The sequence below is a fragment of the Staurois parvus genome, unplaced genomic scaffold (genome assembly GCF_062004578.1).
Source record: "Staurois parvus isolate SC_StPar_1 unplaced genomic scaffold, SC_StPar_1.0 ptg000564l, whole genome shotgun sequence".
Taxonomy (NCBI): Eukaryota; Metazoa; Chordata; class Amphibia; order Anura; family Ranidae; genus Staurois; species Staurois parvus.
The window spans coordinates 7,742,440-7,768,547 of NW_028318360.1; the positions used below are offsets into that span (position 1 = coordinate 7,742,440).

A 26,108-nucleotide genomic window follows, 5' to 3' on the forward strand; every position below is an offset into this window, starting at 1 on the left:
TAAGGAGACTTGAAAGTGGCACATGGCAGAGTGTGGCGATGGAGACAGCAGCAATGGGAGGCCGTACAGGGACCCATGAGAGACTCTGGACCTGGCAGCAGCATGAGGAGGCGGTATATAGGGGCCCATGGCAGATTAGGGGCCTGGCAGCAGCTATGGGAGGCCCGTAATCTGCCAGCACCCTATGTCAAAAAATTGAACACACCAGCAGTGTGTGAGGAGACCTGAAAGTGGCACATGGCAGAGTGTGGCGATGGAGACAGCAGCAATGGGAGGCCGTACAGGGACCCATAAGAGACTCTGGACCTGGCAGCAGCATGAGGAGGCGGTATATAGGGGCCCATGGCAGAATAGGGGCCTGGCAGCAGCTATAGGAGACCCGTAATCTGCCAGCACCCTATGTCAAAAAATTGAACACACCAGCAGTGTGTGAGGAGACCTGAAAGTGGCACATGGCAGGGTGTGGCGATGGAGACAGCAGCAATGGGAGGCCGTACAGGGACCCATGAGAGACTCTGGACCTGGCAGCAGCATGAGGAGGCGGTATATAGGGGCCCATGGCAGATTAGGGGCCTGGCAGCAGCTATAGGAGGCCCGTAATCTGCCAGCACCCTATGTGAAAAAATTCAACACACCAGCAGTGTGTGAGGAGACCTGAAAGTGGCACATGGCAGAGTGTGGCGATGGAGACAGCAGCAATGGGAGGCCGTACAGGGACCCATGAGAGACTCTGGACCTGGCAGCAGCATGAGGAGGCGGTATATAGGGGCCCATGGCAGATTAGGGGCCTGGCAGCAGCTATAGGAGGCCCGTAATCTGCCAGCACCCTATGTCAAAAAATTCAACACACCAGCAGTGTGTGAGGAGACCTGAAAGTGGCGCATGGCAGAGTGTGGCGATGGAGACAGCAGCAATGGGAGGCCGTACAGGGACCCATGAGAGACTCTGGACTTGGCAGCTGCATGAGGAGGCGGTATAGGGGCCCATGGCAGATTAGGGGCCTGGCAGCAGCTATGGGAGGCCCGTAATCTGCCAGCACCCTATGTCAAAAAATTCAACACACCAGCAGTGTGAGGAGACCTGAAAGTGGCACATGTTTGGGGCATGATTCATGGCGGATTTAGTCAGTTGTGTCAGGAACTGGTGGTTTGAAATCCAGACTAATCCACGCCTGATTCATTTTCACAAACGTGAGTCTCTCCACACTTTGGGTGGACAGTCGTGTCCTCCGCGGAGTTACAATACCTCCTGCCGCACTAAACACGCGCTCCGATGCCACGCTACTGGCCGGGCAAGACAGCCTTTCAAGGGCAAATTCAGCTAGTTGGGGCCAAAGGTCAAGTTTCGTTGCCCAGTAGTCAAGGGGATTGTCTACCTCGGTTGGCAGGGTGCTGTCCAAGTAGGCCCAAGCCTGTTGTTTGAGGTCCTGCTCCAGGTCCACCTGATGCTGCTGCTGCTGCGGCTGGTTAGTAGTTTCCTCACTGCGCTGGTGAAGAAAGCTACTCATCATCGACTGCAGACTGAGGCAGCCGCTGCTGGTGGAGCTACCACTACTCCTACCACCCCTCCCCTGCTTCCATGGCAGCGGAACGCGAGCGCACAGGGCCCACAGTGTCTGAGGATGGACGTTGACGCACAAAGGCAGAGACCAACTGACTACATAGGTGGTTTTTATAGTACGTTATTTTGGCCTCCCTCTCAGCAGGTGTGAAAAAGGCCACCATTTTTGAACGGTAGCGAGGGTCCAACAAGGTGGACAGCCAAAAGTCATCCCTCTGTCTGATGGTTATTATTCGGCTGTCGCTACGTAAGCAACCGAGCATGCTATGGGCCATTTGTGCCAAGGAATGCGAGGGACTCCCTGCCTCCATCTCCACAGCATACTGCCACGGTGCGTCTGGGTCCTCTGTCTCCTCCTCCTCTACCACATGCTCCTGCTCCTCCACTCCTGTCCGCTGAGTGGAAAAACCACCCATTTCACTCAATAATTCCTGAGCACAAATGTCCTCCTCTACCTCCTCCTCTTCTTCCTGTCCTGCCCCCACAGGGGTCATGTGGCGTTGAGATCTGTGCGCCACGTCTACCGCACCCTGACCAGCCATTGTTAACAGCATTTGTTCCAGGACGTGCAACAGAGGAATGACGTCGTTCATCCCATAGTCCTGCCGACTCACGAATAGCGTGGCCTCCTCAAAGGGCCTGAGCAAGCGGCAGGTGTCACGCATGAGCTGCCAATGGCTGACATCAAAGTTACACAGGGGAGTACCTTTATCCGCTTGTAACATCAGGAAATCGGTGATGGCCTTTCGCTGTTCGTAAAGGCGGTCTAACATGTGTAGGGTTGAATTCCACCTTGTTGCAACGTCGCAGATCAGGCGATGCTGTGCAATTCCGTTCTGCCGCTGCAGCTCAAGGAGGGTGTGCTTTGCGGTGTAGGAATGGCTGAAATGCATGCAAAGTTTACGTGACATTTTAAGGATGTCTTGCAGTGGGATGGTGGATTTTAGGAACCGCTTGACAACCAGATTGAACACGTGAGCCATGCATGGCGCATGGCACAACCTTCCTTGACGCAGAGCAGACACCATGTTCTTTCCGTTGTCGGTCAACATGGTTCCGATTTTCAGTTTGCACGGAGACAGCCATCTGTCGATTTCTCTGTTCATTACACTGAGAAGTTCCTCCCCTGTGTGACTACGTTCGCCAAGGCATACCAGGTGCAGCACAGCGTGACACCGTTGCGCCCTGCACATGTGATATGCCGGTCGGGTAATGGGACTTGGCACGGGGGTGGCGGCTGAGGACACGAAGGAAGAAGAGGTGGTAGAGGCGGACATCTTTTGTGGACCAAGGACGTGCAAACGTGGAGGCAAAAGCGGCGTGACCTGTCCAAGTTGCTGGTGCGGCTGTGCCGGCACCACGTTCACCCAGTGGGCCGTAAATGACATGTACTGTCCCTGACCGTAGTTACAGCTCCACACGTCGGCGCTGCCGTGCACTTTGGCAGAGACCGACATGCTCAAAGACTGGCCCACCATCTCTTCTACATGTGAATGCAGGGCTGGCACTGCCTTTTTGGCAAAGAAATGACGGCTTGGCACTCTCCACCGCGGCGCGGCACAAGCCATCATTTCTTGGAAAGGTGCTGAGTCCACCACTTGGAAAGGGAGGGACTGCAGCACCAGCAACTTGGACAGGAGGACGTTCAGCTTTTGCACCGTCGGGTGCGTGCTCGCAAACTGTTGTCTCTTGGAAACGGATTCCAAGAAAGACTGCTGACGGAATCCGTGAAGAGGAGTAGCAGGAGAAGGAGCATCTGAACGAGCGGAAGATGCCAACGAGCGACAACTCCCCTCAGCAGAGGTGTTGGAGCCTTGACTGGCTGATGGAGGGCGATTGACGTCGGGTAACGGAGCAAGTAACGGAGCGGGTGATGGAGCGGGAGCTGGGGCGGGCAGAACCGCCGTATCTTTATCACGGTTTTCCCAGGCCACCAAATGGCGACGCTGCATATGCTGCCGCAACGCTGTAGTCCCAACATGGGCCCCCTGGCCACGCTTGACTTTCTGGCCACATAGTCGACATACGGCTACGTTTACTTCCTCGGGCGGCTTGACGAAAAATTGCCACACCGCCGAGTAGGAAACTTTGCCCCCGATACTCCTCACTGGCTGACTGCTGCTTCCTCCGTGCACACCGGCACCACTACTGGCCGTGGTGGTAGGCTGCAGTGGAGCTGGTGCTCTACTCCGTGGCCGTTTGGCTCCACTGACACTGCTGCAACCCTGCTGCCTCCTGGGCAACCCACCGACTGTTTCGCTCGCTGCCAAGCTGCCACCCTCTTCTCCTGATGATGCGGAAGAAATTGCCTGATGACGACGAGGCTGCCAAGTGCGATCAACCTCCTCATCATCGAGTAGGGTCTCCGCCTCACTACTAGCCCCCTCGGCTGCGTCTGGGTCAGGAGACAGACCTGTCTCTAGACCGGCTACCGAGCCACTCTCCTCGCCAGTACTTCTTCGCCTGGCTGCTGAAAAGGATGTCTCCCCCCGTTCCTGACCGCCCTCTGTTAGCTCTTCCTCACTGTACAGTGGGGCTGAGCCCACAGCATGCGATACTTCGCTTGGTGAGGGAACACCAAAGGACAGGGGCAGGTAGAGGACACGTGATTTCAGTGGGCTTGCTCCCGGGCCATGCCAACTAACGGTTGTGTCTGACGTACCCACCAACCGTTGGCTGTAGGTGTCAGAGGTGACCTGGGAAGAGGAAGACGACCGAGCCAACCAATCGATGACGGCAGGGTTGTCGGTGGAGACACGACCGCTGGATGACACCGGGAGCACTGGCCTCTGGCTGCGAATAGTGCTGCCTCGACCCCTTCCTCTGCTGCCACGTCTGCTCGCTCCTAAAACATTGCCTCCTCTGCCACTCCTCTGCATGTTGTCTGACATACTCTTTAATTCAACGATTCTGTGTCCCTGAGTAACAATTCTGTGTTTGTCCCTGAGTAACAATTCTGTGGCCCTGAGTAACAATTCTGTGTCCCTCTGTAACAATTCTGTGTCTGTCCCTGAGTAACAATTCTGTGGCCCTAAGTAACGGTTCTGTGGCCCTCAGTAACAATTCTGTATCCCTGAGTAACAATTCTGTGGCCCTAAGTAACGTTTCTGTGGCCCTCAGTAACAATTCTGTGTCCCTCAGTAACAATTCTGTGTCCCTCAGTAACAATTCTGTGTCTGTCCCTGAGTAACAATTCTGTGGCCCTAAGTAACGGTTCTGTGGCCCTCAGTAACAATTCTGTGTCCCTGAGTAACAATTCTGTGGCCCTAAGTAACGGTTCTGTGGCCTTCAGTAACAATCCTGTGTCCCTCAGTAACAATTCTGTGTCTGTCCCTGAGTAACAATTCTGTGGCCCTAAGTAACAATTCTGTGTCCCTCAGTAACAATTCTGTGTCTGTCCCTCAGTAACAATTCTGTGGCCCTAAGTAATGGTTCTGTGGCCCTCAGTAACAATTCTGTGTCCCTGAGTAACAATTCTGTGGCCCTAAGTAACGGTTCTGTGGCCCTCAGTAACAATTCTGTGTCCCTCAGTAACAATTCTGTGTCTGTCCCTGAGTAACAATTCTGTGGCCCTAAGTAACGGTTCTGTGGCCCTCAGTAACAATTCTGTGTCCCTGAGTAACAATTCTGTGGCCCTAAGTAACGGTTCTGTGGCCCTCAGTAACAATTCTGTGGCCCTCAGTAACAATTCTGTGTCTGTCCCTGAGTAACAATTCTGTGTCCCTCAGTAACAATTCTGTGTCCCTCAGTAACAATTCTGTGTTTGTCCCTGAGTAACAATTCTGTGGCCCTAAGTAACAATTCTGTGTCCCTCAGTAACAATTCTGTGTCTGTCCCTCAGTAACAATTCTGTGGCCCTAAGTAACGGTTCTGTGGCCCTCAGTAACAATTCTGTGTCCCTGAGTAACAATTCTGTGGCCCTAAGTAACGGTTCTGTGGCCCTCAGTAACAATTCTGTGTCCCTCAGTAACAATTCTGTGTCTGTCCCTGAGTAACAATTCTGTGGCCCTAAGTAACGGTTCTGTGGCCCTCAGTAACAATTCTGTGTCCCTGAGTAACAATTCTGTGGCCCTAAGTAACGGTTCTGTGGCCCTCAGTAACAATTCTGTGGCCCTCAGTAACAATTCTGTGTCTGTCCCTGAGTAACAATTCTGTGGCCCTAACGAACGTTTCTGTGGCCCTAAGTAACGGTTCTGTGGCCCTCAGTAACAATTCTGTGTCCCTGAGTAACGTTTCTGTGGCCCTAAGTAACGGTTCTGTGGCCCTCAGTAACAATTCTGTGGCCCTCAGTAACAATTCTGTGGCCCTCAGTAACAATTCTGTGTCTGTCCCTGAGTAACAATTCTGTGGCCCTAAGTAACGGTTCTGTGGCCCTCAGTAACAATTCTGTGTCCCTGAGTAACAATTCTGTGGCCCTAAGTAACGGTTCTGTGGCCCTCAGTAACAATTCTGTGGCCCTCAGTAACAATTCTGTGGCCCTCAGTAACAATTCTGTGTCTGTCCCTGAGTAACAATTCTGTGGCCCTAACTAACGTTTCTGTGGCCCTAAGTAACGGTTCTGTGGCCCTCAGTAACAATTCTGTGTCCCTGAGTAACGTTTCTGTGACCCTAAGTAACGGTTCTGTGGCCCTCAGTAACAATTCTGTGGCCTTCAGTAACAATTCTGTGTCCCTGAGTAACGATTCTGTGGCCCTAAGTAACGGTTCTGTGGCCCTCAGTAACAATTCTGTGGCCCTCAGTAACAATTCTGTGTCTGTCCCTGAGTAACAATTCTGTGGCCCTAAGTAACGGTTCTGTGGCCCTCAGTAACAATTCTGTGTCCCTGAGTAACAATTCTGTGGCCCTAAGTAACGGTTCTGTGGCCCTCAGTAACAATTCTGTGTCCCTCAGTAACAATTCTGTGTCTGTCCCTGAGTAACAATTCTGTGGCCCTAAGTAACGGTTCTGTGGCCCTCAGTAACAATTCTGTGTCCCTGAGTAACGTTTCTGTGGCCCTAAGTAACGGTTCTGTGGCCCTGAGTAACAATTCTGTGGCCCTGAGTAACAATTCTGTGTCTGTCCCTGAGTAACAATTCTGTGGCCCTAAGTAACGGTTCTGTGGCCCTCAGTAACAATTCTGTGTCCCTGAGTAACAATTCTGTGGCCCTAAGTAACGGTTCTGTGGCCCTCAGTAACAATTCTGTGGCCCTCAGTAACAATTCTGTGTCTGTCCCTGAGTAACAATTCTGTGGCCCTAAGTAACAGTTCTGTGGCCCTCAGTAACAATTCTGTGTCCCTGAGTAACGTTTCTGTGGCCCTAAGTAACGGTTCTGTGGCCCTCAGTAACAATTCTGTGGCCCTCAGTAACAATTCTGTGTCTGTCCCTGAGTAACAATTCTGTGGCCCTAACTAACGTTTCTGTGGCCCTAAGTAACAGTTCTGTGGCCCTCAGTAACAATTCTGTGTCCCTGAGTAACGTTTCTGTGGCCCTAAGTAACGGTTCTGTGGCCCTCAGTAACAATTCTGTGGCCCTCAGTAACAATTCTGTGTCTGTCCCTGAGTAACAATTCTGTGGCCCTAAGTAACGGTTCTGTGGCCCTCAGTAACAATTCTGTGTCCCTGAGTAACAATTCTGTGGCCCTAAGTAACGGTTCTGTGGCCCTCAGTAACAATTCTGTGGCCCTCAGTAACAATTCTGTGTCTGTCCCTGAGTAACAATTCTGTGACCCTAACTAACGTTTCTGTGGCCCTAAGTAACAGTTCTGTGGCCCTCAGTAACAATTCTGTGTCCCTGAGTAACGTTTCTGTGGCCCCAAGTACCGTTTCTGTGGCCCTCAGTAACAATTCTGTGTCTGTCCCTGAGTAACAATTCTGTGGCCCTAACTAACGTTTCTGTGGCCCTAAGTAAAGATTCTGTGTCCCTGAGTAATGTTTCTCTGTCCCTAAGTAACGTTTCTCTGTCCCCAACTCTGTCCCTAATAGAGAGCGGTCTGCTTCTCTTGAATGACTGGAGGCAAATGGAGAATTCTAAAATGGCCGCCATTTATAGCTCGACCATTACACAGTGCTGGCTGGCTTGCTGCTGATTGGCTAATGCGATCACATGTCATTAATGAATGCATTATGGGTCAGCGCGCCTTGTCTGCGCGCCTTCCCAGACATCCCCGCTCCGTCGCCGCACATGTCGCCGCCATTTTAGGAAAAATTTCGATTCGCGCATCCGAAGTATGTTAATTTTCGGATTCTGCGCGAATCGAAAATTTTCCAATATTCGAAACGAATTCCACTTCGCCTACTTCGATTCGCTCATCTCTAGTCACAAGGCCTGAGAAAGAAAATAATTTCTTTACACAAGAAAGGTGAAGGCTACAAGAAGATCAGCAACATTTTACTTATCAGTCAGAATACTGTAGAAAAAGTGATACAAAAATGTAACAAAGATGGAACTGCAACCATCTCATAGAGAAGTCCAGGCTGTCCACAGAAGTTAACTCCTCAACAGGAGCGTCTTCTGATGAGAAGGGTGGAAGAAAAATCGCCATGCAAGTTCATTGTAAATAGCTAAAGAAATAGAAAGCCAAACTGGGGTGGTTGTTTCCCGTGACACAATACGGCGTACACTGCAGAGGAGTGGCATGCATGGGTGTGTCCACCACGGAAACCTGTCCTAAAGCCCATGAACAAAAAAGCCCACCTAGAATTTGCCAGGGCCAATGCTGAAAAAGAAGACTACTGGGACTCTGTACTCTGGAGTGACTATTAACCTTACTTTTATGTAATGAGCTAAACAAATATTCCATAAAACTCAGTTTTGTCAAAATTTTGTAAAGTGTGCTTGTGTTCATTAAGATATTGACTAAAATCTTACTTCTCAAAAGGGGTGTACTCAATTAGTCTGAGCACTGTGTATGTATATATATATATATATATATATTGTGGCAGTGCGGTATCCTGCCACGGTGGAAATCATCATGGAGACCCAGGATTCTCAACTATACAGGTTGAGGGGCTCCAGGCAGTTCTCACAATGCAGAGGAAACTGATTTATAAGTTTCCTCTTTGGTTTGTAAAGCCTGTTTTGGGACCTGTAGCCTGGAGATTTCTTAGAGATTTGGGAGGGATGAAATCTCCAATCCTGGGCCCATATTTTGGGAGCAGCCAGCGTGCTGATTGCACAGGTGTGTGCAGGCCTTTTGGGGGAAGCCAGGCCATGATTCTGAGCTCCACCCCGGCAAACAGAGTCAGGAGGATTCCACCCCGGCAGGCAGGAGGTCTCTGCCGTGGAGTCAGGTGGAAGCCGGACTAGCTGTGTGCTAGTGCCATACTTTGGGAAGAGTCTGCAGGAGGCAGACTTAAAACTGCGTGCAAGCCAGGAGGCTGAATATTGTTGTGTTTGATGGTGGATACCCCTGCGTGGGAAGCATTTGTGTTTTCTTGAACTTTCTTAAATAAAAGTGGGTAAAAAAGCCCTGAAAAGAAAGCGAGTTGCTGTGTGTTTAACAAGAAGAGCTCTACCACTTGAAGCGAGTTCCCACATATGGTGGAGGATGCGGGCATAATTGGAGATCCCTGCAAAAGTAAGTTCATCAGTTATATGAACTGTGTTTCTGTGCAATGGACAGCACAATTTGGTGTGTGTGCAGGTGAGGAGAACCTGCCTTAAAGAGACAGTGCTTCATTTCTTGCTGCTGGACTGTGCAAAAGTGTTGTGAAGTGACTGTGAAGATGGGGCGGTCAAAGCAAAGAAAAGAAGAAAGATTTGCGGAAATGAGAGACAGAGCCCTATGGCTGGAGGGGTTGTTATCACCAGAACGAGCCCCATACATGGATGAACAAAGTTTGCCAAAGTGGGAAGTGCATGTTGCTGCTGGCAACACTGGTGAAAGGAGACCAGCTATGAATGTGCAGAGTCCTAAGCTGGAAAAAGGCTGCAATGTGGGGAGCCTGGACAAGACACGCTGGCAAGAGCGATGCTTGCGGTGCAGGGAGTGGGGGCACACTGTCTCTAAATGCCCTTTGTCTCAGCCTCCATTGCAAAGTTGCATATCAAAGCAAAGGACTGCATCTGTGTTAGGCAAGCCGGCTCTGAGTGCAAGGAAGGAGCGACAGCCTGACCACAAGTTTGAGAAGAATGTGGTTGCCCATAGCAACACATGTGACTTCAGGCCTGCGGACCATGTAAGAGGAGTGTCGTCTGCAGAGGATTGTGACAACGCAGAAATGAGAGTTCAGCGCATCTGGAGGAACCCACAAAGTTCAGCTGGGAGAGTGCCATCTCCCATAGCAACAGGAGAAAGCCTGCCAACCAGGAGAAGGGGCTACAAGGGAGATGTCGTTCCGTATCCCAAGAAGGTAATACCCTGCCTGGAATGTGGTCAGTTTGGGCATGGTATCTTTTCCTGCCCCAGATTATGGAATACCACTGATGAGGGTGCTACTGAGCAAAAGTCTTCATCTGCAAGCCCAGATTCGTTTTTAAAAATGTTGGCAGCCACCTATGGCAACAGTGAAAAAGTACCTGTTGTGCCTGCAGGGGGTGCCAAGGAGTCAGAAGTGCCTGCCACGGTATCATCCTATAGCTGCATGGATGAACTGGGTGGCCAAAGCCAAGCAGAGGAGAGACTACGCACTCAAGTGAAGGCTATGACACCTGCTTCAGGAAAGGGTAAGACTGTTTCAGTTTGTGGGACTGAGTCCAAGGAAGCCCAACGATCAGCAGGACTAAATATGGAAAAGGACATGGGGACTCTGCATGTGCCTGCTATAATCCAGCAGAAGGCTGGGGAAGGTAAACTAGGGGTGACCAAAACTGTCATGGCACCGTGTTCCCTAGTGACAGGCGCTGCAGAGATGCCCAGGGAAACCTCCCAGGAGCCCGCAGTGACGGAGCAGAGGATTTCCCAGGTCAGCTATGGAGCTGCTAAAACTGAATATAGTGTCCCTTTAAAGAGAGAGAGTGCTGTGAAGCATGGCTCACAGGCTGCTCAGCTGGGTAATAGCCAGGGATTACCTGCAAAAACCACAGTGATGTCTATATGCAATGAGAATGCTGATGGTCATGCCGACAAAAGTGTTACTGTTGGTAAATATAATGTTATGGTTGGTGATGAGCTAGCACAGCTCACTAAAGATAATAGTGTTTATATGAATATGATTGAAGATATGTTGTTGCCCTTGGCAACAGTATCCAAGGCTGCAAAGGTGTCCATGGAAACCTCCTGGGAGCTCTGTGTGTTGGAGCCAGAGGTTGCCTTGGACAACTATGGTGCTGCTCTGGACAAGAGAGTACTTGATAATTTAAATGCTAAAACTGGAATTTTTGAAAATGCTCCTGGTGATAATGGGTTAATGGAGTCTGTCAGTAATGACAATAGGTATGGAAGTGTTCATGAGGTGAATGAAGCGCCATCAGAGTACGGTGGTGAGGGTGTGGTATTGCAACCTGTTGAGGTTAAAAATTTAGTGCCACAGTTTTGGTTGAACAAAAGTGATATATGTGATGTGTCTGCTGAGCCACTCTGTCCTGTGTCTCCTCCGACAGTTGGTGCGGTACTGCGTAGTACCTCTGATTGGAGCGCAGAGAAAGTAGACTGGGACAGATGGGCTGAAAACCTGTTGGCTTTGTTAAAAGGGACCTCTGCTTCCAACAGTGGAGTGGACATGACTTCTGCTGTGCTAAATGGAGGGACGGCAGATCAGCTTATAGACAAGGGCACACTTGCTGTTGCTGCAGATGGTCTCCCTCCCAATATGGGCGGGCCAAGTGAGATTGAGCACATAGCAGAGATCGTGCCCACAACCCACAAAGGATCCAATGGTGTAGGATCAAATAGTGTGATACCAAATGAGCCAGTGTTGGTGGAAGTGTCAGATGGCACAAATCAAGTGATTGGGGTCAGTAAACCAAATGTGGAATTGTGTTATGACCGTCAGGTGTCAGGACAGTTGCTGGAAGACGTACATGTGCCAGTGGAGCTGGTGGATAGCGACGTTGCCATGGGAGACAACCACTCCACGCTGTGCACTTGGTCTCCAGACACTGCCCTGCCAAACTTTGAAATTAATTCTGACAAAGGTGTGGATGTTTCTGGCCAGGAGGAAAAATGCAAGACCCGTGTAAATGTTGATGAGGAAAAGTGCGATGCACTGGTAAATTGTAAATATAATGATGTGGTAGACACAGCTGAGGAAAAAGCTGCAGTTGAATTAGGCCCCCTACAGGTTCAGGAGGGTAGTCTGGGAAGAGAAACTTTAAATGGCATATCTGCCCTGAAGGAAAACTTTAAGGAAGTGGATTATTTAAAGAGGTCCTCTGACATAAAAACATCTGAAGAGCAAGGCAATTGGGCTGTCCTTCAGAAGGAGAGTAGGACATTGTCGTCTGAGAATGTCCGTGACAAAAGGAAGCATGCAGTGTACGGGGGGAAACAAGCAGAGTTAAGTTTGGTCAGTAAGAAGATGCATGTACATAGAATGCAGAGAGGGACTAAGGTAACCCCAATAAAAGAGCCCACACTTTTTGTATTTAAAAGCGTGACCCCTTCAAAGGTAAAGGGAAACCGGCGGTTGAGAGTGCAGCGTAGCTGTAATGTTATCCAACACCTAAAACTCAGGCGTCAACCTCATCCTCAGAAATGTACCAAGTTTTGGAAGTTCCTTAATGGGAAGGTGACTTGGGTGGCCCCAAGGAAAATAGAGAGGCAACGCTTTTGGAAGCGTACCCGTAAAAAGGCACGGAGTCTTTATAGGGCCCAAGTCCATGTAATAGAACACAGGGAAAGTCGTCTCATAAGACAGGAAGGAAAGTTTCCCTTAGAAAGCAAAGTTAGTCAGGAATGGGCTCATAGAGGTGAAAGCTGGCACAGAGGTGCCAAATTAGAGAGGTTGAGCTTGTGTGTTCTGCCCCCTACGGGATCAAAACAAAGGGGGGGGATATGTGGCAGTGCGGTATCCTGCCACGGTGGAAATCATCATGGAGACCCAGGATTCTCAACTATACAGGTTGAGGGGCTCCAGGCAGTTCTCACAATGCAGAGGAAACTGATTTATAAGTTTCCTCTTTGGTTTGTAAAGCCTGTTTTGGGACCTGTAGCCTGGAGATTTCTTAGAGATTTGGGAGGGATGAAATCTCCAATCCTGGGCCCATATTTTGGGAGCAGCCAGCGTGCTGATTGCACAGGTGTGTGCAGGCCTTTTGGGGGAAGCCAGGCCATGATTCTGAGCTCCACCCCGGCAAACAGAGTCAGGAGGATTCCACCCCGGCAGGCAGGAGGTCTCTGCCGTGGAGTCAGGTGGAAGCCGGACTAGCTGTGTGCTAGTGCCATACTTTGGGAAGAGTCTGCAGGAGGCAGACTTAAAACTGCGTGCAAGCCAGGAGGCTGAATATTGTTGTGTTTGATGGTGGATACCCCTGCGTGGGAAGCATTTGTGTTTTCTTGAACTTTCTTAAATAAAAGTGGGTAAAAAAGCCCTGAAAAGAAAGCGAGTTGCTGTGTGTTTAACAAGAAGAGCTCTACCACTTGAAGCGAGTTCCCACAATATATATATATATATATACACACACACACAGTATATTGTGCAGAGTTTAGTATGCACGCAGTACATTTTTACATTCATACATCAAAATACCTTACCTCAGCTAGCAAATGTGTATTTTTTGTTAACAAAAAGGATAATAGTTTAGTATTGTGCTGCTCCTTTAAGAAAAAATTACTTATGATGGATTTCAAACCTCAATAATATCACTAAAATCCTAAATATCATCACCATAAAAACAAACAATAAAGTGCATACACATACTGTACATAAGTAGTGCCTCAAACATAGAAAACACTTGTGTGGTGTTCTACTTCCAACCAAATCTCTCTCAAATAATATAATATAGAGTGAAAAAGATCCCTGACACTCCATTCAGAATGACACATTGGGATTTATTTACTAAAGCTAGAGAGTGCAAAATCTGGTGCACTTCTGAATAGAAACCAATCAGCTTCCAGGTTTTATTGCCGAAGCTTACCGTATTTTTCGCTCCATAAGACGCACCTGGCCATAAGACGCACCTAGGTTTTAGAGGCGAAAAACAAGAAAAAAAATATTCTGAACCAATGGACTGCAGACACAGTACAGGGGATGACCAGAGACTGCAGACACAGTACAGGAGATGACCAGAGACTGCAGACACAGTACAGGAGATTACCAGAGACTGCAGACACAGTACAGGAGATTACCAGAGACTGCAGACACAGTACAGGAGATGACCAGAGACTGCGGACACAGTACAGGAGATGACCAGAGACTGCGGACACAGTACAGGAGATGACCAGAGACTGCGGACACAGTACAGGAGATGACCAGAGACTGTGGACATAGTACAGGGGATGACCAGAGACTGCAGACACAGTACAGGAGATGACCAGAGACTGCAGACACAGTACAGGAGATGACCAGAGACTGCAGACACAGTACAGGAGATGACCAGAGACTGCGGACACAGTACAGGAGATGACCAGAGACTGCGGACACAGTACAGGAGATGACCAGAGACTGTGGACATAGTACAGGGGATGACCAGAGACTGCAGACACAGTACAGGGGATGACCAGAGACTGCGGACACAGTGCAGGAGATGACCAGAGACTGCGGACACAGTGCAGGAGATGACCAGAGACTGCGGACACAGTGCAGGAGATGACCAGAGACTGCGGACACAGTGCAGGAGATGACCAGAGACTGCGGACACAGTGCAGGAGATGACCAGAGACTGCGGACACAGTGCAGGAGATGACCAGAGACTGCGGACACAGTGCAGGAGATGACCAGAGACTGCGGACACAGTGCAGGGAATGACCAGAGACTGCAGACAGTGCAGGGAATGACCAGATACTGCAGACAGTGCAGGGAATGACCAGAGACTGCAGACAGTGCAGGGAATGACCAGAGACTGCTGACCTTTAGGGAGGGAGGGGGAGCGGGTACCTGAATTTGACAGGTACCCGCTCCCACTTCTGCGGAGTTGTCCTTCCCTCTTCTTCCCGGGCCGGCTTCTGTGACAGCCGGGTGTCCACTGCGCATGTGCTGCGCTTTGTGAATGGCCCGGCGCCTTCTGGGACCTGTCATGTGTCCCAGAAGACAGCGGATCATTCACAAAGCGCAGCACATGCGCAGTGGACATCCGGCTGTAACAGAAGCCACCGCAGGAAGACTGTGCAGCGCTGGAGCGAGGAACAGGTAAGGCCCTGCAGGAGAGAACAGCTGAGCGGCCAGCCCGGTATTCTGACATGGTGGCGGCAGAAATACCGGACCGGCCACTTTATATGCGCTCCATAAGACACACTGACATTTTCCCACCTTTTTTGGGGGGAAAAAAGTGCGTCTTATGGAGCGAAAAATACGGTAAATTGAAGCTGAAGTTAGAAGCTGATTGGCTACCGTGTACAATGCACCAGATTCTGAGTGAACCAGTTTCAGTAAATCTCCCCCCATGTTACTGGTCACGTGAATTTCAGAGCAAGGTGCTTACTCTGAAGAGGTCATGTAACCCATGACGCAACACATCAGGCAGTGCTGGTGACGTTACATACGAAAAAAAACAGATGTCTGTTGAGAAGTTGGCTTCTCATCATTTTACTGTTCAATTTTTTTTCTTATATATGTGAGTGCACTATTGACTGTAATACATGCATCATGTGTTGCACTATGAGCACATCCATATTTTATGTTTGAGTGACTTTGGAATTGCAAGAATTTGGAATCGGGACCTTAAATGGACCTTACGTGTGAAGTGGTAGCTAGCTTTTGCTTATTTTGCTTTTGCCTATTTTATTCTGAGTGGAGTGTCACACAGAAGGACTTTATATATATATATATATATATATATATATATATATATATATATAATTTTATATTTATTTTTTTTAAATTTGAGAGACATTTGGTTGGAAGTTGAACACTGCACACGTGTGTTATATATTTGAGACACTGCTTGTGGATATGTATGTACCGTACTTTATTGTTGATTGTTTATACGGTGTTTACATTTAGGATTTTGGTTATATTATTGTAGTTTGAAATTCATGAAAGTAATTTTTTTCTTTTAAAGGAGCAGTGCACTACTACACTATTATTATTTAGGTTTTTTGGTGGTTGAGTACACTGCTGGGTGGTTGCAGCAGCTCCATACACTTTATGCACAAATAAGAGATAATTTGGTTTGATATAGCAGCACATAATTTTGTTATGATAACAGCCACCTAATGATGACATATGAAAAGCCGCAGCACAATGTATATTCTGGAAAGTGTTACAACCTGGCACAAGAAATGCAAAGGTATGTTTGCTGTTCATTGATTGACAAATGGCTTATCTGTCCAATGTTAAGGAGACAGAAATTTCGAGACAGCGATACTAGTTACAGCCTGACACATAAAACAAAGTCACAATAGATCTTTTGAAGCCACTCAGATCAATGCCTACCCAACATAAATGATATGCTTTATATAGCAGCTCTTATTTTTTCTATAGTAAGGGTGTCCACCCATTAAAGTGTTACTAAACCCACAACAGTAAAATCAGTCTGTAAATGCAGTAACGCATGCTTGTTATACTCACTGTGGAACCTAAGGGGTTAATACTCTGCATTGTGTAAAAAGGCTGTTTGATCCTGTTTTCTCTGCCCCTCCTCTTGTTCAAATATCCACACTGATAAGACAGACTGAAGTCCTTCTGCACATGCTCAGTTTAGTGTGTATTGCTAGAGGTTTTTTTTTCCTCTTGGGAGAGTGCATGTGATCAGCACAGGGACAATCAGCACTGTCCAGATAAAGGGACAGGGGTTATGCAGCTTCCTAGAGCAGAAGGAAAACTCATTCTACAAGCTTTAACCAGTGCTCTGCTGAAGTCACAAGACTGCTCTAACTGCTGATGAGAAAAGGTATTTAGCAGTTTATATTTACTAAAATAATTGCATTTCCATGTTGTGTGTACTGTGGGAGACCAGATCTAGTGAATGCAGGGCCCTGGGTTTAGTAACACTGTAAAGAAGAACTTCCCCATGACATGTAAAAAATGACTTATATGAAGCAACTGATTCTTCTCAGGGCCTCACTTCCTAACGACTCACAGCCAGCTCCCCACTGCACATGCATGAGACTGAGGCAGGGGCCGACTGACAACTCATGGGGCCCCCGGGCAATAGGGGATCATGGGGCCCCTGTGTCCTTGCCCAAACTCAAAAAAGCCTATGAAAAAGGTACCAGGGCATCTCATGGGGCCCCCTACTGACCCCGGGCCCTTTCTCTTGGGAAAGTTCATGTGATCAGCCCAGGGCCAATCAGCACTGTCCAGACAGAGGGCCAGGGGTTATGCAGTCTCCTAGGACAATCGGGAGAATGAAAACTCCTCCTACAAGCTTTAACCAGTGCTCTGCTGGACACTGATAAAAGTCACAAGACTGAGTTTCCAAATGGTCAGTCTGCCCCTGGACTGAAGGCTGCAATGAGTCTGGTTCTGAGGACAGGAAGAGAGGGAGTGATAGGACCAGGGCAAGGATTGAGGACATTCAAGCAGGTACTTTCAAAGAAAAGAGAGATACTTGACCACACACACACAAATCTGCAATGTCATTAGAGGCTAAAGATGGAAGGGAATGAGGGGGTAACAAGTTTTTGGGTAAAGGCCTGCTTTACTGCACAATATGCCCCTCTGGTCATAATCTATCTCCGAATCTGAAGGCACTATGGATTTATGAATGTCAATAACTTGTGACAAGGCAGGTTTTACTTTATCTGTGCCAGTATTCGTTAAAAATGTTTACCTTGTATTTTGAAATGTATCATATATGTCTGAGAACACAGCTGGAAGCCCAGCCTGCAAGATAATGAACAACAATACCTTTGTGGAATTCATCACAGCTGCATTTATAAACATTTTAAACAGGTTCGTATTTCTAGTACAATTCCTTTGCTAACCATATGATCCCTTCTGCAGGCTGCACAAAAACAGGGCCAGATGTACCCAGGAGGATATACTGCAATGCAATACAAAGCACTGAAAAGGTATTGGAGCGTATTCTAAGATGTAGGCAGTATAATAATACAGGACACAGTGGGGCTTATTCACTAAAGCTGGAGAGTGCAAAATCAGGCTCACTTCTGCATAGAAACCAATCAGCTTTTAACCTCCACTTGTTCAATTACGCTTCAGCAATAAAACCTGGAAGCCGATTGGTTTCTATACAGAAGTTAGCCTGATTTTGCACTCTCCAGCTTTAGTGAATAAACCCCACTGTCTCATTGGGCCCCAAATCCTACTAAATAAAAGCAATCTTTTCCATACACTGCACTGATGATGCCTAAATAGCCTGAAACACCTGTATGCAATTTGGACAAATGGCTCTATATTATTAGGATATATTTGCATTTCACATCTAGATCTAGATAGACATCTGGCTAGAGGGGCTAAAGCAATAATTTCTTGGCTCTGTCCACTGTCCTGAAAGTGGAAATTTTCCTTTTATTTTTGGGATATATGGTAAGATGAGGTATGTGAATAATTTCCTTTTTGTTAAAGTGTTACTAAACCCACAACAGTAAAATCAGTCTGCAGTAAAGCATGCTCGGTATACTTACTGTGGATTAATGGTTAAGAGTTAATCCTCTGCATTGTGTAAAAAGGATTTTTGATCCTGTCTTCTTTGATCCTCCCCATCTACTGTCCCCAATTCATCTGCTGATAGAACAAAGTCTTGGGGGCAAGCCACATATGCTCAGTTTGGTGTGCATTGCTAGAGAGTTTTTTTTTCTCTTGGGAAAGTTCATGTGATCAGCCCAGGGCCAGTCAGCACTGTCCAGACAGAGGGTCAGGGGTTATGCAGTCTCCTAGGACAATCAGGGGAGAATGAAAACTCCTCCTACAAGCTTTAACCAGTGCTCTGCTGGACACTGATAAAAGTCACAAGACTGCTCTAACTGCTCATGAGAAAAGGTATTTAGCAGTCTAAATTTACTAAAATAATTGCATTTCCATGTTGTGTGTACTGTGGGAGACCAGATATAGAGGATGCAGGGTCCGGAGTTTAGTAACACTTTAAGAATGCTTTACTGTGCTATGCTAAAGTGAAAAAACTAAAAAAGAGAACAAAAAACAAAAAGGTATTATCTTAAAAAGCATTATATTGCAGATCTATATATAAAACCAACTCTTAGGCTGAGTAGAGGCAGATTTGAGCCCTGCTAGTTCCCTAGTTGCCTCCGTTTGTTTGCTTTTTGAGTAATTGACCTACAATGAACATGCAAATGGGCAGCACAGCGGCTAAATGGTTAGCACTTCTGCCTGGCAGTACTAGGGTCATTGGTTTGAATCCCAACCAAGGCACCACCTGCCTGGAGTTTGCATGTTCTCCCTGTGCCTGCGCGGGTTTCCTCCGGGTACTCCAGTTTCCTCCCACACTCCAAAGACATACTGGTAGGTTAAAGCGGAGTTCCAATCACGCTGTCAAAAAATAAAAGTCAGCAGCTACAAAATCTGTAGCTGCTGACTTTTAAAAAACAGCCACTTACCTGTTGCTCGGTCCCGCGGTGTGTCCCCCGCAGCTCGTTTCACCGACCGGCCTGTATCCCAGGAGTCGGTGTGGGCACCCGGCTGTGACAGCTTGTGGCTTCACAGCCGGGTACCCACTGCGCATACGTGAGTAGCGCTGCGCTTCATGAATGGTCCTGTAGTCTTCTGGGACCTGTCATGTGTCCCAAAAGACTACAGGGAGGGAGGACACCTTCCGTTTCCAATCGCCTAGGCAATCGGACCGAAAGTGGGAGCAGGTACCTGTCAAATTTGGGTACCCGCTACCCCCCCCCCCCCCCCCCCGAAGGTGCCAATCCTTAATGGGGAGCAGTCCTTAAAGCGGAATGTCCCCTTTTGGGTGAAGCTCCGCTTTAATTGGATCCTGTCTAAATATGCCCTAGTATGTGTATGTATGAATGTAAGTTAAGGACCTTAGATTGTATGCCGCTTGAGGGTTAGGGACTGGTGTGAATGTACAATATATATATGTAAAGCATGGCATAAAGTGACAGCGCTATATAAGTACCTGAAATAAAAAAATAAAATAAAATGAGAAAAGTGTAAGTCAAATCAAGAGCCCCTAATCTACACCCTCGTTCCGGTCAGTGACTCTGAGAGTAATGATGAAAGACTGACAAGTAACTATTATTTTTAGGAGGAGAGGTCAGCAATGACAACCTCAATACTTCCTCAGTTTCCTTTACACTGAATAGGCATTATTTTAGCTACAAGAAGAGAAATGCTGAAGCAGTAAGCTGAAATAAATGCATATCAATCTGCACTGTGCTGATTTTACACTTCTTCTCCCAGTGCCTGGCTTTATCAATAGTATATGAACTTACGCAGAAGACGGCAGCAACCTCCTTACTGTCATTCTCCAGCAGGCGCAGCCGGTTCCTGAGCTCTGCTTGCAGCTGAGTGTCAGGTTTTCCTTTTCTGACCATGACCAGGTGGAGACTGAGATCTGTAAGACAAGATCATTTAATGGGGTACAGTACATACACACAGATCTATTCACTGTAAATGCACCACATGCAGTGGTGTATTAAGGTTTTGTGCTGCCCTAGGCAACACAAAATGTGCCCCCCCTTCCCCAGAGAGACTAACATTGATCAACAACACCCCAGCCCCCCACCCAAGAGAGCCTTTCACTACCACTGCCCCCCATGGCGAGAGAGAGAGAGACTAACCTTCACAGCTCTGGACATCCCCAGGAACGAGAGTCGGGCTATGCATTCACTGTCATGAAACCCGCAGCCTCTCTCGGAACCCAAGAGGTCCCCATGCCACGCTTGTCCCTTCTTCCAAGGGGCAGTGCTGCCCCCCCTGAAAAATGCCACCCTAGGCAAATGCCTTGTGGTAAATACACCCCTGACCACATGGCACACCTAGCTGGACCAACTAGATAAAGATGGGGAATACTGTAAATGAATAGAACGGGCCATGATCAGATACTGCGTAGAAGCTATCTCTTGTACAGGAGATGTGATCACCTTAGTACAGGCAGGTTTGATAGCTGCAGGGCAGCATGTCCGTATTTTACCAAGAGCATTGCACAGCAACATGGGTGCATTCAAAGTGGACATGACCTCTAATGCAATCGTGCTCACTTACAGGGTCCACTGAGGGCCCCTTCACATATCTGCACTTAGAAACTAAAGTTAGACTTTTTTTTTAGTACAGTCTTCATCCATTGAGGACTATCACATTGTGACGAGCGGCTGTGTTTCCACTACATCCCTCATAGACTTGAATGGGCTTCCTGCATGCACTGTCAGGCAGCTTAAGCCACAAAAACACATATCCAATTCATGGACTCTAGGACTTACATGTGAATGAGGCCTTAGACCAGGGATAGGCAATTCATTTTCCCATTGGGCCACATGAGAAAGTAAACTGTGGTGGAGGGGCGAACTTAATTCTGCTATACAGGTGTATCTCTATTTAGGAACACCTCGGTTAATGTAATTTTTGGTTTACAAACGTAAATTCATTGAAAATGCTTTGGTTTACAAATTTTCTTTTTCGCAATACGAAGCAAGTTTCCCCAGGATGCATTGCGCCTGGGAGGTTTATAGCGCCGGGCCCGTGCCTTTAAAGTGCACTTTATAAAGAGTTTTGAACAGATAAGACTTTATTTTTACTTGTTTCTGACCTCCGGAACGGATTAATTGGTTTTCAATGCATTTATGAATTTTTTTTTGCAATACGAAGCAAGTTTCCCCAGGATGAATTGCACCTGGGAGGTTTATAGCGCTGAGCCCATCCCTTTAAAGTGCGCTTTATAAAGAGTTTTGAACAGATAAGACTTTTTTTTTTACTTTTTTCTGACCTCCGGAACGGATTAATTGGTTTTCAATGCAATACAAAGCAAGTTTCCCCAGGATGAATTGCACCTGGCAGGTTTATAGTGGCAGCCCCGTGCATGCTGGAGTCTGTGGGTAGTACGTGGAGTTGAGTGTGGAGGTGTTGGAGCGGTTTTTGCATCGAGTTTGAAGTCATTCTGGCAGAAACAATTGAGTACTGAAGTGATACTTTTTTTATTTGCACTAACATACAATTTTGAGGACAAGCTTTTGGTACAGCAGGGATTTCTGCGGATTCTGACCTGGAATGAAGAACAGTCATGGCTCCTGCAGATTGCAAAAAGTATCACGTCAGTACTCAATTGTTTCTGATGCAAATGCACTAATACGGCTACAATCACCTGAAGTCATTCTGGAAATTTTTAACCATGTCCCTGTACAGTATTTCTGCCTTTGAAGTGCACTTTATAAAGAGTTTTGAACAGATAAGACTTTTTTTAAACTTTTTTCTGACCTTCGGAACGGATTAATTGGCTTTCAATGCATTCCTATGGGAAACCGCATTTCGGTTTATGAACTTTTCGTAATACGAAACATCCTGGAGAAAGCATTAAATTTGTAAGCCGAGGTATGCCTGTATATTAATTTTGGACCTGTGAAGGTCTGTAAGTACATAAACATACAGAAAACAAACACCTGGTGCTAGGAATATTAGGTACAACTGTTCAAGAAATATCTTTCAAACAGGCAGCTGGGGGGTAGTAAAAATGGCAGCTGAGCCATGGTTTTACTCCCAGCCATCCACCTGACTGGTAATATAACAGCCAGTGCTGTGCACATGCCACGGAAACTGCATTTGAAACTTGGGCTGTAGAATTAAGCAGCACAGCTTGTCAAACCTGTCCATTGAGTTCAATAGGGCTGCACTGCAACCATGTGCAATCGCAGCATGGTTAAATCATGCACTGAGGAGATGATATAACACCTGCCTCTCAAATGCCGTCTGAAAAGCACTGTGACTGGAAGAAGAGAGCCTGAGATCGGTACAGCAGGGATTTCTGCAGATCCTGACCTGGAATGAAGAACAGTCATGGCTCCTGCAGATTGCAAGCACTAACACAGGAAGAACTTGGCCAGGCAGCAGAGTGGCGGCAGAGCGTAAGGACGTCTCCAAAGCAATGCTCTCCCTCCAGAACAGAGCCTCCCAATTGTACCGATCAACTCTTCAGGCTTTCTCCTTCCAGTTCTTGCAGCTCTCTACATGGACATCTGTCAGAGCCAGAAAAAGAGAAAATGGGGTGACCATCGGGTGGTAGGAGGTCACATCCAGGAAAACGTCATAGTGCCACGTCCCAATTGGAGGATATTTAAAGGCAAAAAGATAACTAATGGACTTTTTAGGCGCAAAAACAAAGAATAAAAACAAATGTTACTTTATTAAATGCAATTTTCAAATATATGCAAGATATGTTTTAGATGTGATATGTTAATAAAGCAATATTTTATGTGCATAAAAAGTCCATTAGTTATTTTTTTGCCTTAAATATCTGTCAAGGCCAGATAGGGACAACCAAAGGGTTAGATGTTGCTCTGGGGCCATAATTAGCCCTGGTCTGCCTTGTATTCCAGGAAAGATGCACACACTGCAAATGGCACCAAAATTGCAGCAAAGTGAACCAAATAAAAACCTACATTACACGAAACCAAACTGAAAAGAACCATGCCATCAAAAATAAAGCAACAAAGCACTTCATGCATTTTAGGAGCAGATTAAAGCCCACATGATGTCACAGACAGGGCTGTTCCTTCCTCAAATTAGTTACTTTGCTGTATTTATACACCATTTCAGGATTTCATCTTATTTATTAATATATGTAAACAGGAATATTGATCAGAGGTTTTTTTGCAAAGTCAGCAAAATAGAGAAACCCTTAAAATGATCATAAAAAAGCAAAAACTAATTTCTGATGTTTTATGTATAGGCCCCCGGGTTTCTTGGTCTTCTAGATAATCTTTTACTATTGCTGTTTCAGCAACATACGGTCTTCATATAGGACCCATGTGTCAGCAAGTTATATTGTTTACTAAACCCCCTGACTGCCTTCACTGTGTCATTTCAGGACCTGTAAACCTGCCGCATATCCTGGCCAACTTCCTTCCGTCTGACCAATGCATCAAGAAAACATTTCCTTTTTAATACAAATTGATTTCCCCCGTCTCATGTGACCCTGTTATGCAGCTCCATTATCACAGAGATTTCAGCTCTTGGCTCCACTTCCAGAATGTCTGATAAGGAAAACTAATATCGAGCTTGTGGGAAACATCTAGCCAAAGAATGTGTTTTATTGGGGGGGTTTTAAGATGATTTTTTGTTTATATAATATTTCTTTATATATCTTTTAATTTATATTTATTTATTTATGGTTTTGGGTGTTCAGCATAAAGTATAGAAAGACATGTGAAATGCGACATCAATATCCACAATGTAAACCAGATTCTCACGTAAGCTTCAGGCCTTGTGCATGCTGGAGGTTTTTTTTTTAACTCTCCTAGAAGTGTCCTTCTGGCAGCAGCATTTCGGCAAAAAAAAGCCAGAAGCTTGTAAAGGTGTGTGACACGTTTACCCACATCAAGCGTTTGGGCATTAATTAATTTAATTTAATTTATTCTGGCCATTGAAATGAATTAATGCTCAAACTTTAAACGTGCCTAGCATTAATGCGCATCAAGCATTTTTTTTTGCCAAAATGCCGTTGCTCCTGGAAGTACTGGCAGTGTTTTTTTTCCTGCCTCTAAACTCTCCTGCCACTAATATGTGCATGGACACATAGGTTAACATGCAGGGGAGTTTAAAAGCAGGGGAAAAAAATGTGAGATGCCCCTAGGAACAGCTGTAAAAATGCCCATTGTGCATGAGGCCTTATGTATATGTAAATGCAAAAGTCATTTTAAATATTTTTAAATCTACAGATTTAATTCAAAAATACTTGGGTGATAATTAGTCTCCCAGTTCCTCCCTTGTCACCCTTTCACAGCTGCTTTTGATGGAACTTATAAGTGGCCATTTGAGAAAGCAATACACAAGTATTGTCCACTGTTCACCATCAGGGAACTCATGACTGCTGATGAGCATAGGCCTGAATACCAATGGATATTACCTTAACCTTGCCCCCATCTAAGAAAAACACATGTAGAATAATTTAGTTGGAAAAAAGGGCAAGGTCATAACTTTATTTGAATTCAAACATGGGCCAATTAAAAAAAAAAACATTTTAACCAGTGCCAGTCACAGTTGTACTGTGAGCACATTTTAACATTGGGTTAAACAAGTCTAAAGGGTCCTGTCCTTACCATAAGTGCTGGACAGACATTAGACCAATTCCAACATTCCAATCAAGGGCATAGCCCATTATGGCAACGTTATCTCTGGCAAGGTCCAAATTCCGCTGAAGAAGCTGTGACACAACAACAATAGGGCAAGCGGGTGGGCAACTCCTCCAAAACACAGTTCTTCAACTGTCAAGATCTTACCTCAGAACAGCATTATAAATGTGTTCAGTCCCCACCCCGTCACCTCAAGTCATCTGACCAATAGACTTCGGCCAATTTACACAGCACGAGCAACCACACCCAATTTCAAGCCATGCCCCCATCAGTCAAGGCTCCCTTTCCCTATGAGGGTCAAGGAACCCTCATTCTGGGAATTGACATGCTGCTATCACTGGAGTACATGAAGAGAGGGAGAGGCTGCCGAGGAACAGCAGCACTGACATCCAACAAGCAAAAGGTGAAGACAGCATTTTATTAAAAAAAAAAAATTATCACTTGCAGTGGGGCTGTACCTGCACTGTGAGGGTTAATTGTTTGTTTATTCCTAGAGGAATGATACCACCGTTGGATCTGGAGGCCAGTCACTTCACTGGGTATATGTAAGGGTTTACAACCACGTTACATTAGGCTGGGTAAGGAGGAGAATATCTGAAGTTTTTGTTGCCGTCTGTATCCCCATTGAGGAGTTTCCCTCATGTTCTACATGTTCTACCTTAACAAGAAGTAAGAGGTTATCTCCAAGAAGTAAGGGGAAATTTCACCTTTGAAGTTACCGCCAGAACAGATGGCTCCTCTGGTCCTTTAACATTGAGTACCGTAAATTTTTCATACCTTCTGTCCCAGGACCAATGGTTCACTTAAAGCTGAAGTTTATATATGGCAATTTGTAAGAGTTACAGCTTGGTCCAATATAAAAGTGTATGTGGCATACCTGTGGGGTCCCCTGAAAGCTGGAAACCATTGTTGTAGGAACCTCTACAACAGCGATCTTCATTTATTTCTGGGTCCCATACCGAGCGGCTGCCCTGCTGCATAGTGAACACAAGAGTGCCCCTCTCGTCATGGACACTATTCAGAGAACTCTTTGCAGGTTATCAATGAATGCAAAGCATTATTTGATTGGACAAGGCAAAGAGGCAAGGTGAGCCACCTCAAAGAGAAATGGATTCAATGAGAAAATGCAAAGTGTTCTCTGAATGGAACCTATGCCAAGGAAGCTACTTCCTGTAATCATTAAAGTAGAACTCCGGCAAAAACTTCTTTACATGTCCTTTTTGCTGATTGCCTACCTTTACTGAATATTTAATTCATCTTCAGGTTCACTCAGTAGTTGCTCTGAAATAGCTTATTCATTTTCAAATCAAACTGGTAATTCTC

At 46.5% G+C, this 26,108-nt stretch overlaps 1 protein-coding gene across 1 annotated transcript in view; it reads right to left on the reverse strand.

Annotated features, from left to right (window-relative positions):
* Nucleotides 1–26,108, reverse strand: part of SH3TC1 (SH3 domain and tetratricopeptide repeats 1) — a 92,608-nt gene that overhangs the window by 57,280 nt on the left and 9,220 nt on the right. Inside the window, exon 3 of the mRNA XM_089691576.1 lies at nucleotides 19,938–20,059. Coding sequence (XP_089547702.1) covers nucleotides 19,938–20,059 — 122 coding nt within the window. The remainder of the gene's footprint in view (nucleotides 1–19,937; nucleotides 20,060–26,108) is intronic.